Here is a 20,819-nt window from a genome sequence, read left to right as displayed (position 1 = left end):
GATATGTTTTATCTATCGATTTAAATATATATTATTAGTAACTAACCCAGTATGTTGCTAAATATAAGTGTATATCAGGTAAGAGTACAGTACATGGTTGTTGATGCCAGATTGTTTGAAATTACAGGAATTCAAAATACAAACTAATCTGACTGCACAGACACAGATTACAGCCAAGGGGATTATACTGGGCCATTGGGATGCCACTCAACCACCATGTTTGTGTGTGTGCGTGTGTGTGTGTCCCTGCAGCAGCTATAGCAGGAACTATATACTAATTTTCCAGTATAAACCAAGTGCAACACAAAATCTCATAGTCTGTGAGGTCAGATTTTTAAATCTGCATCATTTTCATTCAATGAGCAAATGTCAATGTTAATGCAATGTGTTTCGTAGTTATGGACAGACTGAGCTGAGCAGTGTGATTGGCTCACAGGGGAACAGGGAACTCATCAGGGTCGTTCTTAAATATGACACCGCAGACACGTCATCATTAAGTATGCATTACCACTGTTAATCTGTGGGATTCATGCGTCATTCATAAATCATTAAAAGCCTAAATTCACCTTTCTATCATCCTGACATGTGTTGCATAATATTGCAGTCAGCAGAAAGGTTATATTTACAACACCCAAGGTTTTCAAATCAAAGTGACTCTTAGTGTTGTCTTCATTCTTGTTCTGCTGTTGCGTTATTATTATTTCCACTATTGACCCGAGACCGATGTGATGATATGATATGTCTTGTTTTGTTGAACCAAGCCAAATTCTGCAAAGCTGAAAACATAAAGTGACATTTTTGCATTACCACGAATTTACAAGATTAATTCATTTTCAAAAATATCAGCTAATTGTTAAATAAAAAAAAAAGTTTTAGTGGATATTTTTGGTGCATGAAAATTAATTATTTCTCCTCTTCCTCTTCATCAGGTCAATGGAACAGAAGCCGACTATGAGTATGAGGAAGTCACGCTGGAGCGGGTAAAGACTTACATTGCAGTGACAACAACACACCATCAACATGCATGCTTATTAATTACATTCACTCTAAATGTATTCGGGGACAGAACCTCCATCTGTCCAGTCTGACCTCCATTTTCTCTGAACGCTCCTATATAATCACAGCAAAAACATCATTCATTCTACTGGGAGCAGGCAGTATATTGCCTCTATTTTATTTATTTTTTTAATTACTAACTAAAATATTTTTTTTATAATTTCTGTACACTTAAATTAAAAACTTTGACTATTATTATTAAAACAGTTAGGGCTGCAACTAACGATTGTTTTCATAATCTATTGATCCGTCTGACTAATCGTTGGGTCGATAATATGTCAAAAAATATTATCAGTGTTTTTCAAACCTTGAAATGATAACGTTCTCAAACGTCTTGTTTTGTCCACAAACCAATGAATCCATTATTAAAACTGTTATTATATAATAATAATCTACTATAAAATAATAGTAGACAATTTAGTAATTGATTAATAAGCAATTAATCATGTAACTGTTTTAGTGTTGATGTTTGTTTAATTTACAAGTGATTACATTAGGTTAAATGACAAGAGTGTTATAAATAAGCAAATAAAACTGAAACTGAAGCATAATTTATAGCAAAATAGACGTATACAAACAGAGTGTTAAGTCATAAAACTCTATCTGCTCTTTCTTTGTCGTATCTTTGTTTTCCGTTGACTTTCCTATTTACCCTCCCTCTCATCTTCTTGCTTTTCTTTCGCTGCGTCCCACCACTGGTTTGACTTTATTGCACATCCTTCTCTTTCTTTCTTTCTTTTCCTGAACCGCCCATTATATTCCCATTTGTCTCACCCTGAGGGTCTTTCTCTTAGTCCCTGTATCTTTCACTGCTTCTCTCACTGTATTCTCCTGTGACCTGGTTCTGTCTGGTTGACTGGATTTATTTTAAACAAAACTATGGACCTACATGCAAACACTAAGACTGGCATCACACTCACATATTACAGCTTTAGGCCCGATGATGGAGCAGTAGAGAGCGAGAGAGACGTTTCGTGGTCGATGTAAAGAGATAATACCTGAATACCTTTATTAATAATCAGAGACATTTGAAGAGTAACTAATACAGGTTTATTACATGAAGTGCAAATCATAGCGATATACAATGTTGTAAGACACAATGAACACCATGGTAAATGAGGGACATTTGCTGAGTTAATATACTACTGTACAGTATATTTGAGGTTGTATGTGAAAGATTTTATAAATCAGTGTAGAGCTGCAACTAACGATTATTTTGGTAATCGATTAATCTGCCGATTATTCTCTCGATTTATCGATGAATCGTTTAGTTCATAAAATGTCATAAAATGTTAAAAAACGTCAATCAGTGTTTGTCAAACCTGAAAATGATGATGTTCTCGAAAGTCTTGTTTTGTCCACAAACCAAAATTATTCAGTTTTAATGATTTCTTTGTTTTTGTGGAGCAAAGAAACAAAGAAAATATTCACATTTAAGAAGCTAAAACAATCAGAAATCTTGTTTCAATCATGAAAAAAGCTTCAAACCGATTATCGATTATCAAAATAGTTGACGATTAATTTAATAATCGATGAATAATCGATTCATCGATTATGTGTGTTTGTGATTTCAATTATATGCAATTATTTATCAACATAAACATCTTGAAAGTTCAGTATAACATGAAAAACAAACAACAGCAGCAAAAGATTTTGTCTGTCTTTAATCTACCAGTAAACCATCAGTCCTTCCAATAATGATCCTTTTAAATCAGTTTTGATGACCATTATGTTTAACCCGTTAAAACTCACTTTGTGTCTACATAGGGTAACTCTGGCCTTGGGTTCAGTATCGCAGGAGGCACTGATAACCCCCACATCGGAGAAGACCCCTCCATCTTCATCACCAAGATTATACCTGGAGGTGCTGCAGCTCAAAATGGACGACTCAGGTATGAAACTGCACATTCTTGTGAAAAAATTCTGTGGTGTTATTCTCCCAAATGAATCATTCTGACCTCAACTAAGCTGATTTCTGTTTTCTGTAACTTTTTTGAATTATGCGCCTTTGAATTGACTCTTTAGTATTAGATAAATCTGTCATTCTTGAATGGATGAGCATGTATTATGTTATACTGTGATTAAAGGTGCAGTCAGTCACTTTTGTATGCTTAAAAGTCAACGTATAACCCCGTCAGTAAGGAAGTGGTCACAGCACATTGAAGTTATTTTGAAGTTCGAATTAGTTCTGTTGTTATCCATGCAGCAAAGTCAATGTTTTAAAGGATTTGCTTCATCATAAGTGTCACTGAAGGGCTTCCAGTGTAATTACTGTGATGAATACTGAAATTTAATATCTTGCCCTCAGACATTTTACTGCCTGTGGTAACAGAGAAGCTCTTTTGATATGAGCAGCAACTGTGTGGTTGAACTAGAGATTTCCTGTAAATGACTCTTCACTTCAAGTAACCAGAGTCGGTGGAGCATTTTAATGCATCTGTGCCGACCCTTTTACGATTTCCACAATTGAGCAAAAGCACAAACAACTAAAATAAGTTTGACAGGAACTGTAACTGCTTCTTCTGGATTAAAAAACATTTCTGCCATGTCTAATTGTAGAGTGATGGTTATGACATTTGTCTTTCGAGCGATGTCTTAAAGCTTTTTACCGATGTACAGGGTGAATGACTGCATAGTCCGGGTAAATGAGACGGACGTCAGGGACGTGACCCACAGTGGCGCTGTGGAGGCACTGAAAGATGCAGGAGGTTTGGTCCGGCTGTGTGTGCGACGCAGGAGGAGCCTCTCTGAGAGAGTCATGGACATTAAACTGGTGAAAGGACCAAAAGGTTAGTTAATACTTCAAAAGCTGTCTGAAATAATAAGATAGTGAGATAGTTTTTATTGGCTTTCTATTCACAGGAGTCGCTGGGGCCAATCCCAGCTGACATGAGCTGGCGAAAGGCAGGGTACACCCTGGACAGGTTGCCAGTCCATCACAGAGCCACATATAACCATCCACTCTCACACACACGGTCAATTTAGAGTGCTCACTTTGCAGAATCCCCAAATCTGCGTGTTTTTGGACTGTGGAAGGAAACCAGAGAGCCACACACTGGGAGAACATGCAAACTCCATGCAGAAAGGCTCTTGTTCCAAGTAGAGCTGAAACGATTAATCAATGAAACGATTATTAATCGATTACTAAATTAATCGGCGACTATTTTGATAATCTTGAATCGGTTTTAAGCTTTTTTCATGATTAAAACCAGATTTCTGATTGTTTTAGCTTCTTAAATGTGAATATTTTCTTGGTTTCTTTGCTCCACGTAAACAAAGAAATCACTAAATCTGAATCACTTTGGTTTGTGGACAAAACAAGACGTTCAAGAACATCGTCATTTCCAGGTTTGACGAACACTGATCAACGGTTTTTAACATTTTCTGCCATTTTATGGACCAAACGATTAATCGATTAATCGAGAAAATAATCGACAGATTAATCGATTACGAAAATAATCGTTAGTTGCAGCTCTACTGCAAAGGCAAGAGCCCCTGCCTAACATATATATATATATATATATATATATATATATATATATATATATATACCTTTACCTTTAGCTTTAAAGATTCTAATGGTGAAACTGCAGATTGTCCAAAAATGCCAGCACTTTGTGGCAGCGTCCGTAAACAAGGCCCTTGCCTAAAAAACTCATAATGAACACATAATTGTGTGCCATTTCATACACTGGAACTTTGAGGGGAACACGTGGTGACCATGGTGGTGACCATCACCACCACCTACTGTCATAAATGGATCAACATGATGTTTGATGTGATTGTTTTCTCACAGGTTTAGGGTTCAGCATAGCAGGTGGAGTCGGAAACCAGCACGTCCCAGGTGACAACAGCATCTACGTGACCAAAGTCATCGAGGGAGGGGCTGCACACAAAGACGGACGGCTTCAGATAGGGGACAAACTTGTAGCTGTAAGAACCTTTTTTTTTCATTTTGATCTTTTTTTCATGTCTTCTTCAAGTTAACATGTTATCCTAAGATTATCATAAAGACTGTGCACATCACAGTCTGCAGTGAGGAAAGAATTAAATGCTTTGCAAAAGACCTTTGCTCAAACAAGTCTTAGATAAAGCCCCAATCAGATCATGAAAAATATCCCTGAAAATCATTACCTTCACTAAATAGCATAGGCAGTTAATTTGATTTTATTAATTTCTTTGTGACACTAAATATGTAAATGAACTGACCTCGTTAAAACCAAAAGTGTAACATCTCAGCAGTAATATAATACAATTTATAGGATGATGTCGAGTTTTTTTTTTTTACTTTATTTTGAGTACTGAGCAAACACAGGGCTTTTTTTTATATCCATATTACCTATCTGTGTAGTGTTCTTAATCAAATTCAGGTATCATAGAGAAACACAAAGTAAAGTTAATTGAACAAAACATGATTTTTTTTTTATTAAATCAGTATCCAGCAGTAAGATACACAAACAGAGCCACAACACTGCATGACAGCATCCCTGCTGTAGGCCTCGTTGTTTTCTGCCTGTTTTCTGTCTGAGTATTTAATCGTGTCTAATACATTATGTGTTTGTGTGTCTCTCCTCTGCAGGTGAATGGCTCTTGTTTGGAGGAGGTCACGCACGAGGAAGCGGTGGCTGTGCTAAAATCGACGACCGACGTCGTGTACCTGCGTGTCTCCAAACACACTTCCCTTTTTATCAATGACAACTTTCCTCCTCCTGATGTCACTAATTGTAAGCACACACACCCTTAACCTACCTCTGACATAAACTTTTTTTTTTTCAGAGATCTCGCTGAAGCCCGAGATTACAATAAAACACAGCGTTCTCAGCAGTGGCTGAAATGTTTGTTTAGAACCTTCAGGGCTTCTTAAACAAGGTAATGACGCAGATACACACTAAAAAACAGGGTGAATTGGAACTTCCGGTCTAGGTCCGCTTTAAAGGTCCAACATCTAATAACTGAGCGTCACTAGTTGAGCAGGTATGTCAGATGAAAAAAAACACAATTTTAACAGCTAATGCCAGTAAGATATTGCACCAATTCAAGTTGTCAACTCATTAAAATAGACGTGTAACAGAATGTGTGCATGTAAGTCACTTCAGAGTCTGGTGGGAGTCTTCATCATGGAAATACCAGGCCAATAGTGAAACTGGTTGAACCAGGATCCAAACCTTCTTCTATGAAACAACACTAGCCAATGTACAATAATATTTGTTTTCATATATTTGGTGAGGCACTATGGTGCATTATGTTCCTACTTGTCCAAACTATTTAGGCTTTCACTTCAATGGCATTTTAGAGGCAGAGGACATTAAAGTGGAACTTTGCATGATCACTTTTTTTTTGCCTTTTTGTATACAGAGCTCCCCCCCCTGCTCACCACTGACAGCGCTTACTCTTCCCTTCCCCTCTACTGGTCATGTGCATTCGTTTTCAATTTGTAAAAAGCCTGTCCGATGTTTACTCATGTGTGGCTCCTTCCTCGGTCGTTTCATCTTTCTCGCTTCCTCTCGCTGCAAGTTTGCTTCTTTTTTCACAGGCTCTGTCGTGATTAACATCTAAAATAACGCCATTGCTGCCTCGATCTCGTAGTCAATACCTGGCTTGGGTGTTTGTGTGTGTAGTGCCGAGAGGAAATTCTGAGGACTGATCTTGCGAGGCTGGTTTTCCACTGACAAACAGTAGTAGATGCAGCCCCCAGTATGGTAAAGTAGGGTAAAAATCCTGCATAGTTACACATTAAACTACTAAAAAACAAACAAAAAATACTGACCTATCTACTTAGAGACTTTTAAGAGACTTCTGAATGACTTGTTTTCCCAGTGACAAAGTACTGTAAGAGCACAATCGCCAATGAATCCTGAGTATAGGATAATCCACAAGTGCGAAACCAGGTGGTAAAAAAACCTTGTCACTGTTCTTTAAAAAGTAATGACACTTCAAAGCTTCCACCCTAACCGTGTCACTAAATAACTGCTGCATGTCTTCAGAGTATCAATGGCTGCAAAAGCTGCTAAATGCTAAATTGCTAAATCATTCATTATTAACTCTTCTTTTGTAAAAACCTTGTCATATTAGTATTTTTTTTAACCTCAGTGATCAGTAAACTTAACAAGAGATTGTTTTTTTTATCTGGGCTGAATCCCAGCAGGAACAAATGTGTCTTTTCTTCTACGGTCCCAGTCAGATATGTGCTCGTATTTAGAAGATTACACAGTGCAATGATTACACATCTCTTATTTTGCATGTGTTATACGAGAGTCTGATAATCAAAGGGATTTAAAAATAAAGTGTTCTCCAAAACATTATTCATTAGTGACAGGTTCTGAATCTAACACTTAATACTTTATCTCTTAATATATCTGTAACAAATATGCATAAACGTACATAGTATATCAACTATAAATGACATCAAGTAGAGGCATAGTAAGTAAAGTGTTGCTTTATTCTTCAATACGTTGTGACAAATAATTCTTATTATTCATTTTTTTTGTTCCTCTCCAGCATATTCTCCACAACAAGACAACCACGTGAGCCCGTACATGAGTGGCAGTCAGTCTGTAAGCCCTGCTCCATTAACCACACCCAGATACTCCCCTCTGCCCAGGGCCATGACCACAGATGACGACTTCACCAGGTGAGAAATCACATGTGGTCCCGCAAACACACACACGCACTCACACACAATAAAAAAAATGCCAAACCAGAGTAATTACATTCCTGTGAACATAAAATATCACTTCATTTAGCACAAACATTCAATTGATGACCTGATTTAGTTTGATCAAATCTCACAATGACCTCGCAAACCATGTTTCATGCTTGTAGCCAACAGAATAAACATGCTTATTCTTAATTAATGCATTAATGCATTATGACACATCTCCACACAAATGTTTAATGGCATCTTGCATCCCAAATATCACAGGTCAACTGCATGGTTATTAGTTTCTTACAGAAGACGATTAGGGCCAAAAGAAAAAAAAAATGAAAACAGCCTGCCTTCTACGGAGCCCCTGAAGCATTGGTTCTCAGTGAGGCCTGCAATGAATTACAGTTGATAGTTTTAATCCATGAGCTACTAAGTTTGTTAAATGTTTATTGGACATAATGGATACAGACCAATAAGTGTAAACTGTAGAATTGCAATCTGGTCATTAAAATTATTACAAATGGGATTTATTTCTGTTTTTTTTTTCCTTTGGCGGCCCACAGTCTAATGTTGGGTTCCTAAATTCGCCCTCAGGCATCAAAACTTTGAGAGCCCCTGCCCTAAAGGGACATGGAGAAAAAAAAAAAGAAAGAAACGTGAGCGCTCACAAGATAGTTTCGCGTGTGCACGTGATCGTTTCGTGTGCGCACGTGATCGTTTCGCGTGCTCACCAGATACTGTTACATCGCCAGCCGCTCCAACATTTCTAGAATGCGAAAATTGACAACACAATCCAAAGTGATGTATCCCTTGCGCCGAAACAGACTCCAAAGGCTTCAAAATACATTTTAAATGTATTTCAGACACAACCTGACTGTGACGTAGAGAGCAAGTAGAGTCCCAGGCTAAAATAGAGCCGAACTATCTCCTGTAGCTACTGTCATTTTCACACAGAAACACAAACCGAAATGACTGCAGTGGATGATCTCACGGACATGACATCATGCCCGCATGCAATTACTTTCTGATGATTACGAGAAAGTATTGTTAACAACGCCAATCGGGCAGTTCCCCCGAACCGTAGTAAAGGGACCGCTAACTCCTTAGCTTGGGTTAGCTCGTTCGGCAACGACACAACAACTGCCGGACCTCCGTCTGCGTTGAACACGGCACTTTATTTCAGTACTGCAGGGTGATGCACAGCCTCTCTGGGTACAATGAGAATCTCTTGACAACAGTCTCTCGCTGCGGCTCTCCAACATAAACAACAACACGGCGCACACACACTTCCCGTTCCACTCACTGACGTCGCACGCACGCACACACATAGTCGGTTAGCTAAGCTTAGCCTCTAACAGTATCTGGTGAGCACGCGAAATGATCAGGTGCGCACACGAAAGTATCTGGTGAGCACGCAAAACAATCACGCGCACACTCGAAATTTTTTTTTTTTCTCCATGTCCCTTTAGGGGCTCCGTAGCCTTTATGAGATTTTGTTTCCAAAAAATGTATACTTTCTACTATGTTTCTATTCTGTTATTTGATAAAATTCTCTTCACATCTAGTCTGGAAAAAGTTACATAGTGTTGTTTCAGTGCTTCAACTGAGGTAACATTCAACTGAGGAGTCATCCCACCCTTTCCCTTGTCAAAGCTACGCCCTCACAACACAAAAACACACACTGCCTGACAACTTATGGAGGCTGACTGAAGGAGAGAGCACTGTGTGGACAGCTTTGTGTATACTGACATCATGTGTGAATCGCCTGTAAGAAAACACAATAGCATCACAATGAACTGCACAGGTAGGAAGGTCTGTGAGGGACAGGTATGCCAGCAAATCAATCTGTTTAGTACAAACAAATGATTGTTTGTGTTAATTACAGTATTGTGAGCGCTACAGACACTGGATCTTTTTTTGTTTTTCCACACAACTTAATTTATCGGTGGTTGTCAGGACATGTAGAGGATTTCAACAAGTACTACAGACGACATAGTCAATGTTATCCACTTTCTATGCCACTATTTGTCACCAATTGTGACTTTATGTCATGCAATTTGATGGCAGAGGCGTAAACAAGTTATGTTTGACTACACTAATGCTTGATATTTTGTGATACATAATAAACACATAATATTGGACTAAAATTAAGGTTTATTTGCAATAATACCAGCTGTGTTAAAAGCTCTTGATGCTAAATTTCTAAGTAACTGATTAAGTTTAGAGCTAAGATTTGAATTTCTGGTTATGTTAAGGCTGGGGTTAGGCATAACTGGTTATGGTTAAGGGATAATGCTTTGTTTACGCTGTACAAACATTTGGATGTCAGTGCAGTGTCCTAAGAAGAATAGCTTCACAAATGTGTGCGAGGCAGGGCAAATCAGGCCACATATGTACACACACACGCACATGCAGGCATGTGGATGCTGCTCTACTGTCTTTAATCCATTTTAATGGACGGATTACAGTCACAGCCCTCGTCACTTGCCTGGCATCGCCGTGGTTACCAGAATATGACTCATTTTGTCACAAAGCTCTGGGCGAATCAGAGCTCAGAGGTTCGTGTGTAAATCAGATAAGCCTCAGAATGACCGCATGATGGTCATTTTTGAAGTCTGCCTGTCTTTTTTCTCCACTTACTCCCTTTTTTATCTGCGCCTCTCTCTAAATCATGTCTTATTGGTTTGTCGTACAGAAAGAGGATTATGGGTCGTAACAACTCTCCACGGAGGGAGCACAACTTTGTGTACACCTGTTTTCTACTGCGTGTTGGGCTTTAGAATGATTTTAGATCAGTTCCAAAAGCTTAACTCAGGACACCTGCCAAAACAGATTATTAAATATGTTTTTCCCACCATTAAAGTCAATGGGAGAAACTTTAGCTGAAGGAAGTAAACTATTAGGTATAACATTTAGTTTGATATATCATATAATTTATCGAATTGCAGGCTTTATATTATACAAGAATATCAGTATTGTGATAGTGGTAAAAAAAAAATGAAGATGAGCAAGAATAGAGACAAAAAGCCTGGTCATGGTCATTTATTCTTTGTGTATGTGTTTGTCAATTTTGCTTTTTTTCACTTGTGAGCTCATTCCCTATAAATGTTTAATAACAATCATGTTTCCTTGATGATTTACCAATCAATTAAACCATGTAGACATGCACACTTAATTAGCAGTATGTTGAGGACAGACAGTACAGAAACCATGGTTGTTGAAGAAAATTGTTGCAATACAATAATACAATACTGACATCTGCTGGTCAACCAGTGAATGGTCCCAATGCAATTTAATGTATTTTATCGCCACAACATGAGCTTGTACAGTAGCTTTATTTTAATACAAGCATAGACAGCAAATATAGAGCAATATTTACTGTCTGACTCGTACCTGATTGTTCAAATAAAAACTGTTGTATGTGATGTATATGTTGCAACTCAAAGTACTTTACAAAGACATAGAAATGCATTGAGAAAATCATAGAATAAAAGCAAGATCAACATTAAAATCAAAATAGACCATACCCTAAAATCACAAGAGCTAAAAGTGTGATTTTCCACACAGACGTGCATTTAAAAGACAAGAATGAACTGATGATCTCAGGGCTCTTGATGCTTCATAGGGAACCAATAAGTCTAGGACGTATTTTTGGTCTAAGACCATTCAGTGCTTTGAAGAGCAAGAGTAAGATTTTGAAATCTATCCTTTGACTTTGACTGAGTTAGGTAACACCAACGTTTGCATTTGTTCTGTGTATCCTCCAGAGACCCCAGACGGGTGGTGTTGCAGCGTGGGTCGACAGGTCTCGGTTTTAACATCGTGGGAGGAGAGGATGGAGAGGGAATCTTCATCTCTTTCATCCTGGCCGGTGGTCCAGCTGATCTCTGTGGGGAGCTACGGAAGGGAGACCGCATCCTATCGGTATGAGCCAGTATATTCTGTACACACACACACACCCAACTATTATTGTCACTGTATTTTTTATGACCAAGGCTCCGTCCCAATACCTCCCCCTTAACATTTCCCCTTGGTTTTGAGTGCCCTTAACCGTAAATTCCCCTCGTTGAGGGAAGTGGTATTGGGACACCACTACATGCAAATTAGCGCACTGAACGTAACGAACGTGCTAACCTACGTCACGTGTTGACAATTCTACCGGTGGAGCGTGCTACTATTTTCATTCAGGAAAAATGCCGGCGGATCCAGCTGTTTGTTTTTCTCCGTCAACGCCGTTTTTTTCTCCGTCCTCGGAAACGATATATCGCGAATGTGATTGAAATCTGACAAGTCCAGGGTATTCGTGTTCAAGTGAACGCCGGCACACACGTCCAAACACTGACAAAACTACCCAGATGTAGCGGAGCTGGCTGGCGGCTGTTTGCCGGGTGCTTCGAGAGCGTTTGCACGTCATGTCAGCTCTGTACGGCGGGCGTGCTCTCTCGGGACGCTCGGCAAACAATTAGTGACATTCTGACAGTGTTCAAAGCTCAACGGTCCTTTGGTTGTATATCAAACCAACATATTCCAACACAATTCAACATTGTAACGTGCTTATTTGCGAAAATATATTACAACAAAAATGTTCCTCGGCAGCTGTGGAAAATCGCATTTCCCCTTGCTCCCTCCTACACGTGAACATGCAAGATTTAGGGTTAGGGCAAAAAATGTAGGGTTAGGGGAGGTATTGGGACAGGGCCTTATATTCTGCCATTTACTTATTATTTAAGAATGTACAGGGATGTCCAGGGAGCCATCCTGCTACTTCATAGTGTTCATCTGACTGTCATCTGTTTGTGTATATTATTAATGTGGTGTCACAGCTCGCATTAAGAGATTTTTTTTTTTTAATTCATCCACAAAGTTTACAACACTCAAAAGTTCAATCTAGTATCCTTTCCTTTGCCTATAATATCAGTCAGTCACCACTAGTTGCTTATAGAGTATGTGTGTGTGTTAAAGCTATACTTCTGTAAATCCTACCTTCCCAACACCCACACACACCCCATAGAGAAATATGGCTTTAATACTTCAAACAGGATTAATGCTCCAGACTCTGACCGTCACCCTGCAGAATTACTGTGACTGTGTTATTATGGATGTACTGCAGGCACTGACATGGAACAATTTCATGGCATGAAACGAGCCCTCACATGCTGCATTACACATCCACAGGTATATGTGACTGCTCACCGATGGGTTGTTGACTTACCGGGACATACTCCGAAAAAACAGAAATCATCTCATGGCACATTTAGTCCTATTGATCCAGCTTGGGCCCTACATTTCCCTCATGTCCTCATCTGTGTGTGTGTGTGTGTAGGTGAACGGTGTGGACTTGTCCAGTGCAACACATGAGCAGGCTGCTGCAGCTCTGAAGAATGCAGGACAGACCGTCACCATAGTAGCACAGTACAGACCAGAGGGTGAGTACTGCAGATCAATACTGTGTGTTTCTATCAAAACTTCTTCTCAACTATGTCTTAATGCATGAGAAAAGGACAATGATAACATAACGGATACTTAATATACGCAGTGCACGATACATCAAGTCACAATGTCTTCACTCTTTATAGATGGTTTGGTTTCATAGGTTCATGGGATTCATGGGTGGGATGAATCAGTTAAACTGAATTTGGTCATCACAAAGATGGATGTAAAGCTGCACACACACACGCACACACACACTGTGAGTCAAAGTAAGGTTTCTCAACATGCGCCAGTCCTGGATGTTTGTCTACTGGGAGTGACTGAGAAGGCCGTAACCTAGGAAACCAGGTTATTTCTGCTGATTGGCTCAGCTAATGGATGCTGTTATGGCGGGGGACCTGAGTTGCCTGAGTGGTGCTGGAAGAGGTTGTGTGTGAGAGAGAGAGTCTTTCCTGTTATCATCATGTATTAGTCAGTCAGTGAGGTGGTCCGGAACAGTGTTAAATTTAGATGAGTGTACAGTATGATACACTGGATCCCACGAAGCTTTGAGTAAGAAATCATTTTCATAAGGCTTTTGAAAAAATTATGAAATTCCCCTGTTTGTGTTTAAATGTGATAGTTCTGCTCATCTGACACATGTTAAGAAAGATTAAATTAAATTAAATTAAATTAAATTATCCATCCATTATCTACCGCCTCATCCTCCACCAGAGGGTCGCGCTGTGCCTATCTCAGCTGACATTGGGTGTTAGGCGGGGTACACCCTGGACAGTTCACCAGTCCATCACAGGGCCACATATAGAGACAAACAACCATTCACTCACACTCTCACACCTACGGTCAATTTAGAGTGACCAATTCACCTAATACCCATATCGCATGTTTTTGGACTGTGGGAGGAAGCCGGAGAAAACCCACACACACACTCAGGGAGAACATGCAAAGGCCCTTGTTCCGAAGTTGTTCCAAACGGGGCTCGAACCCAGGAACCCCAGGGTCTTCTTGCTGCAAAGGCAAGAGTGCTAACCACTACACCAACCGTGGGCCTTAAATTAAATAAATTAAATCAGTTTAACACATTAGGTGAACTGTAATACATTGTGAATTGATTGTGTATATTTCCTGTGCATCAATTAAATAGAAAACACTTTCTGATTGAAACCCCTAAAATTAAACCACAACTCTTACAATTTTCCCTATCTGTTCTGCACACACACATAGTAGACAGTAGCAGTAGATGTAGCATGTTTTTCAATTCATCAATTATGGCACTCTGTTTAAATAACAAATAAACACAAACATTGTATTAGATCACATAGTGCTTTTTACTTGACTTGATTTATTTTATTGCATTTAAAATCTTTAGGTAAGCAACATTTACTGACTTAAGGTTTTTAAAAAGACCCAAAAGGATGAATCCAAAACATACTTTTGTGCATGCAATATCTGTGTTAATATTCATGCAATTATACAATATTTTATTGGCAAAGAAGTCTGTGTATGAGAGCATATCACATCTAAATTCAAAACCAGAGCAGAAAAACTAATTAAAACACACTGGTTAAGCGTTTCAGGTTGAAAGTGTCAGCAAAAGCGCATGTAAAATACTTTGCGGTACGTCTGAGTCAACAGAAAGTGCAAGTTCTCGTCCAGCTCATATTGAAGGGAGGGAAGATATATAAGCTGTGGAAGGTAATGTATGGACATAATGAAGTTCCACAGCCACTGCAGTATGTAACTGTAATGGAAGCTTGTGGAAAGTCGTATAAGGATGTAGCATCATGGATAAATTATGAATTCTAAATGTTTGTCTGATACTGACTCAAACATTTAGATTGGGTAAATTGATCAGTCTATTGGTGTGATATATTCAGTTCAATTATATGTTGTTCTGTTTATGTTAGTGTGTATTTATGTGTTTTGGGAAAGCAATATTTAAGTTAGGTCTAATGATAAAGGACTTATCCTAGTTTTTTTCGTAAACGAAGGCACACGGCGTTACGTTGTTCAGTTACAAGTAGTCTAATTAATTACTGTTTCAATTACTGTGGGTGTTGTTGACAGACAAACGAAAGCAAGCATTGTCTCAAACACAAGTGAGTAAATGATCAACAACAGGAATAGCGAGCCTGGTTGAACTGGAAATATAGCCATTACCTTTCCGTTAATTAAATTAAAGGAAATAATTTATATGTTAAATGCACATTATGCCCTGGTATGTTAGACTCACTTTGTCCCACAGCAACATTAGAATAGTATAGTATATTAATAGATTTGTGTACACTGTCTCTGTTAATAATGTATTGTATTAAGTGTCCATTTCATTATAATATTCAGATTTATCATAAATAATTGAACATGAATTTTAAATTCAGTTAAAGAGGGGGTGGAGCTAAGGTCCAAATTTTTTGAGCATTTAAAATGTACTTAGTAACGCAATACTTTTTTAATGTAACATTTCCAACACTGCTGGTATGGGACTAGTGCTCAGTGCTTGGTATCAAAAAGTGATGTAATCTGTAAATATTTTAAGGGAAAGCTCTCCTTTCACTTCACTGGTGTTGTCTGTGTAGCATCAATTCTTAAATTCGATTGGATTAGTTAGTTTATCATCCACAAGAGAAGTCTTCTTCCAAGTCTGTAGTGATCACAAATTATTAACGCACACCAGTGTCCCACAGACGGACATAAATGTTATTGTGTCAGGTGTTGTATTTGTTGATCTGTCAAGTAAAAAAAATATTATCAGCTCTGAAGGAGGATCAGCACCATGGATAGCGCTCTAAGCGCTCATGTAGCTTGGTGTCTGGCTGATTCATTGCGTTTTAAATTGTGGTGGAAGCAACAGACATTTCTACACATGTAAGGTAGTAATATGCCAGTTTCCCCTGAGAATCAACCCTGCAAATTAGGGTAGGTTTCAAAAATTCAGTTTTCCTTGATAAAGCAATGGTGACAAACAATATCGGCAATATATTTTTCAAAGATTGGATGCTTTTTCCACAGGGATATGACCGAAAAAAAAGACCGTTATATTTATATTAACCCAGTTAGCAGCAGCAACATCATACATGCAGTTGCACAACAACATTAATTGTAATCTATAATAGTAAACTAAAAAGTCAAGAAGCTGCCAAGAGTAAAGTAAAAGGATCAATTTTAGGTTAGGTTAAGGCTAGGATTAGGCATTAACTGGGTATGGTTAAGGTTAGGGTTAACCCTTTTTGTTGGCTTTGTATATAAATGGAAGATTATGCAGTGTCTAAAGAACACTCCACAAACTGTGTGTGTGTGTGTGTGTGTGTGTGTGTGGGGGGGGGGTTCTATGTCGTGACTCTCCCACAGACCTCATTAGTGAATGTTGAATAAACTCTATAACAAACCTTCTGTCCATGCTGGGCTTTGGTCAGCACTGTGCATGTATGTGTTTGTGCGTGTGTGGGTGTGTGTGTGTGTGGGTCCATCTGAGGTCCACGTTTGTCCCAGTCCTGTGGCTACATCATGCAGTGACCCGCAGCTCTCCCTCTGTCTCATAAAAACACTTCCTGCCAACAAGAGAGGAGTTGGTAATAACATGCACCAGGCGAGGAGTGTGTGTGTGTGTGTGTGTAGTCTAGGTATGACTCATGTCATTGGGACCTGAATCTGTAGATAAACCCATGTTATTGGGGACTGGTCTTTCTTTTGGTGATGAAAACGATTTGCGGTAATTTAAACTTGAATGTATTGAGGTTAGGGTGAGATTGGGTTTAGTTTAACGAGGTGTAAATATAAAGGTAATGCAAGTCGCTGTTAAAGTTAACTTAGAGAAAGTGTGTGTGTCTGTGTGTGTGTGTGCGTGTGCGTGCATAAGTGTGTTGGGGGATTCATGCACAGGCAGAGACACATGGCTGGTTTAAGCTGATGCAGCATTTATAGATCTGTGTTTATTTACAGGCGAGCAGATGGAAAACTTGTCATGCTGTGTCAGTAATGCAGTCACCCTTGTCACGTTTTCAGGCTATTTTAGGCTGGTTTGAGTGTATGTCAGACCTGTGTGATAAGCAATCGGACTGGATTCTGTCCCACAACTGTACAATTCTTTTCCCGTATTGCTTAAATTGCAGCGCGGTGCATTGGAAGCGGATTATATGATTATGAAACATTTATTTCCATTTCCATTCTATTCATCAGATAATCTTCTCTATAATATGGTATTATCTCCGTAACTATAGGGATCAAAATCTATTAATACTGTCTTTACACGATGTGATTATATGATGGTCTGATTCTAGTGATTATATATATATTATATACTCGTTCTCTCTCTCTCTCTCATCCACACACACGCACACACACACACACACACAAAATGACCTTTCTGTAAATAAGATTAAAGTTGCATTATACATGAGAGCATTAACACACTTTAACCCTTTAACACCTAAGCCTCAAAATGTCCGTCTAGAATTTTTTAACCATGAAAGGGCCAGAAAATGTTCCGTGAGTAAGTGCTTTTGCCCGTTTTTTCCAGACCCCACAGCAGTTCAATTTGAACAGTATAAAACAAATTTAAGTTTTTGTCTCAATGTCCAAAAACAAGCTCCAAAAATGACCGTAATAACCACATGTTGGCGTTGACGTGCAACGTGTTAAGGGTTAAGATCATTTAATATACAGTGTATATTATCTTAGGCCTTTAACACAGACACTTGTACAGTTAACACATGATGCTGCACTATCATGTGTTAACTGTAGAAGTGTGCTTAAACTAATAAACTACACTGAATGTTTAGTGAACATTTTACAGTGGGGGGGAAAAATAATAATTTGAATTAAGATCATTACGTGGGCTCCCTCTTGTGGTTCCTTAAAACAAATCATTAGGACTGTATATTGGTGGGCTGGACAGCATTTTTAAGTCACATTTAATTATATCACAGTTATGATAATGGAAAAATCTCGACAATCAATGTATTTGAGTGCTTTGTATCACAATGTATGATACACATCATAAAGGCTTAGCTTCTGGTCACAGACACGGTCACACAAAAACAAAAATATGTGATGTCCTCTGTTGTAGGACAGTGGTTAACAACAGTGTTAGTCACTGGGATTACACACAACTGTCACACACGTGCTGCACACACACACACATAGAGAGACACACACCCTGAGTTGATGTCTGTCAGCAGAAATGCTGAGGTAATGCAGAAAGGATTATCTTCACTTCAGTTAGTCTGCTTATTACACTCACACATGCGTTTATGTGTGTTTGTGTGTGTCGTGCACCAGTTGTTAAGTAGAAGATTAACTGCTTCATCTCTGGGCTTTCACACACCAAGTTACCAAGATGTGGGAATTAGCATCTGCTGAATACAGTACAGAGTTCAGACAGTGGTTCTTTCTCTGCTTTTATTGCTTTGTTGTTTTTTTTAAATATTTTTTTGCCTTTTCCATCGCTGCTTTCCTTCATTTCCACCTGTCAGCCCCCGCTTTTCCTCCCCTGGACTGCTGGTGTCTGTGGTAATGGTCTGACTCACCACCCACATAGTGTGATTTTGGGGATTTGAGGCATCACTTGTAAACGAGGTGGTGACTGATTTGAGATCTGCAGCAGCGTGTCAACATATCAGTGTCATTCTCGTGTCAAGTTTTCTCAGGTTTTAACCTAAATTCACTAATTAACATGGAACTGTTCATGTGTCAGCCCTTCCCTGTCCATGTTTTTCCCCTGCAATCTGATCTGTAATCAATGCCATTATAGATTACAGTACTGCATTGTATCAGTTACAGATGAGCTCCTTCCAGCTCTGCTATTTTTAGAATCAGAACCTATCAAATGTGTGTCCATACATCGTCTTTAACAGCCTTTACAGTTCATAGATCTATAGGAATTCAGATGATCGCAAATGGGAAATATACTGTGCGTAACAAAACACAATAAGATACTTATGGTAACATATTCACTCCTCTTATAACTCAGCTGTACGTTTTCATCCCCCTTTGTGCCTCGCGGTTGTTTTGTTTTTTTCATTGACAGGTGTTGTCCGTCATATTTGTTTACAGTGATAGCACTTTGAATGAATATATACAAATGTGTGCAAACGGGAAACAGAGGGCAGGGGAGAGTGCGATATGAAAAGGGGAATATTGGTGCAATGCATACAACCCTGAATATGAGAAATTGCCCTCTCCAGTGGTTTGCACTAAAGCTGCACAATGCAGAAAAGGTCTGTGACAGCTGCTGATGGAGAAACAATGCTCCTCTGAAAAGAGCAGCAGAGGAGAGGAGAGGAGAGGAGAGAGGCAAATGAAGGAAATGTGGGACATAAGCCCCAGAGCCATTCATCTCTGTCACCACCCCTCCCCCATCTCTTCCTCCTTTTTCCTCTCTTTTCCTTTTTCCATCCCTCTGTCTATGTCCTGTTCTCCTTCCTTCATCCTCCCATTCTTCTCTTTTCTCTCTTTCTGTCCCTCTACCGTTTGCTACTAATCTGATAATGCTGCACTGAGATGATGTGTGCTGATACGTTCACGTTTGATGCCGATCATGTAAAACTTGATCAGCAGAGAGAGCCAGAAAGAGAGAGGAGTCTGTTTAAAGTATTTGTGGAGACTTAAAACCTAACTTTGCACAATGTTTCTGAACCAAGAACCATGCAGAGGAGGGAGAGTTTTGACACTTACGGAAACAAATGCCGGCGTATCTTATTTTATTTTTTAGTATTTGTTTTTCATGTTAAAAATCCATAAGTAAAAAACATGAATTGAGCCGTTTTTATGGTGATGTGAATATGTCTGTATGGCATGTTGACCAATTCCCTTGGCCAAAGTGGGGCAGGAGAGCCTGGCATTAAGTCAACTTCCTGCATGAGTGACCTGAGGAAACAGTCAGTGTGTGTGTGTGTGTGTGTGTGTGTGTTCTGGTACTTGCGCCATACTGAGGACCAGTGAGGGTTTGTAACCAACAAAGTGAGGACATTTTTACGGAGTTAGGACATTTGTGTCGGTCCTCACTTTGTTTTCATTGAAATCACTTCCTTAGGTTGCTATAACATGCTATACTCTGTTTGTCAAAAAAAAAAAAAATTAAAATTTTGGACGACATAGTATATAGTATGACTTTTTTTGTAAAATTTTGGACCAAACATTTTGGGTCAAATTTTTTTTCTTCAAAATTTGGACAAAAAATTTTGCATCAATTTTTTTTTTAAATTTTTGACCAAACATTTGGGTCCAATTTTTTTTTTCAAATTTTGGACCAAAAATGTTGCATCAATTTTTTTGTCAAATTTGTTTTCAAATTTTGGACTAAAACATTTTGGGTCCAATTTTTTTTCAAATTTTCGACCCAAAATTTTGCGCCAAATTGTTTTTCAAATTTTGGACCAAACATTTTGGGTCAAATTTTTTTTTTCAAATTTTGGACCAAAACTTTTGCATCAATTTTTTTTTCAAATTTTGGACCAACAATTTTGGGTCAAATTTTTTTTCAAATTTTGGATGACAGTATAGTATGACGTTTTTGTCAAATTTTGGGTCAAATTTTTTTTTTCAAATTTTGGACCAAACATTTTGGGTCAAATTTTATATATAAGTAGATATATGTAATTGTGTTGATTTATAAAGTGGAAATGCTGGTCCTCACTGTCAGCTCTTTTACCCGGTCCTCAGTATGCAGCAAGTACAAGAGTGTGTGTGT

The 20,819-nt window shown here is 38.7% G+C and overlaps 1 protein-coding gene across 1 annotated transcript in view; it reads left to right on the top strand.

Annotated features, from left to right (window-relative positions):
- Positions 1 to 20,819, top strand: part of LOC310926319 (disks large homolog 4-like) — a gene marked incomplete at both ends in the record, with an annotated part of 116,698 nt that overhangs the window by 67,254 nt on the left and 28,625 nt on the right. Inside the window, 8 exons of the mRNA XM_083888430.1 lie at positions 930 to 980; positions 2,824 to 2,948; positions 3,676 to 3,845; positions 4,853 to 4,989; positions 5,636 to 5,780; positions 7,555 to 7,687; positions 11,470 to 11,626; positions 13,026 to 13,128. Of these exons, the coding sequence (XP_083744556.1) occupies positions 930 to 980; positions 2,824 to 2,948; positions 3,676 to 3,845; positions 4,853 to 4,989; positions 5,636 to 5,780; positions 7,555 to 7,687; positions 11,470 to 11,626; positions 13,026 to 13,128 (1,021 nt within the window). The remainder of the gene's footprint in view (positions 1 to 929; positions 981 to 2,823; positions 2,949 to 3,675; positions 3,846 to 4,852; positions 4,990 to 5,635; positions 5,781 to 7,554; positions 7,688 to 11,469; positions 11,627 to 13,025; positions 13,129 to 20,819) is intronic.

Source organism: Microchirus variegatus (assembly GCF_963457635.1).
Source record: "Microchirus variegatus genome assembly, chromosome: 4".
Classification (NCBI taxonomy): Eukaryota; Metazoa; Chordata; class Actinopteri; order Pleuronectiformes; family Soleidae; genus Microchirus; species Microchirus variegatus.
This window is presented reverse-complemented; position numbering and strand designations above follow the sequence as displayed.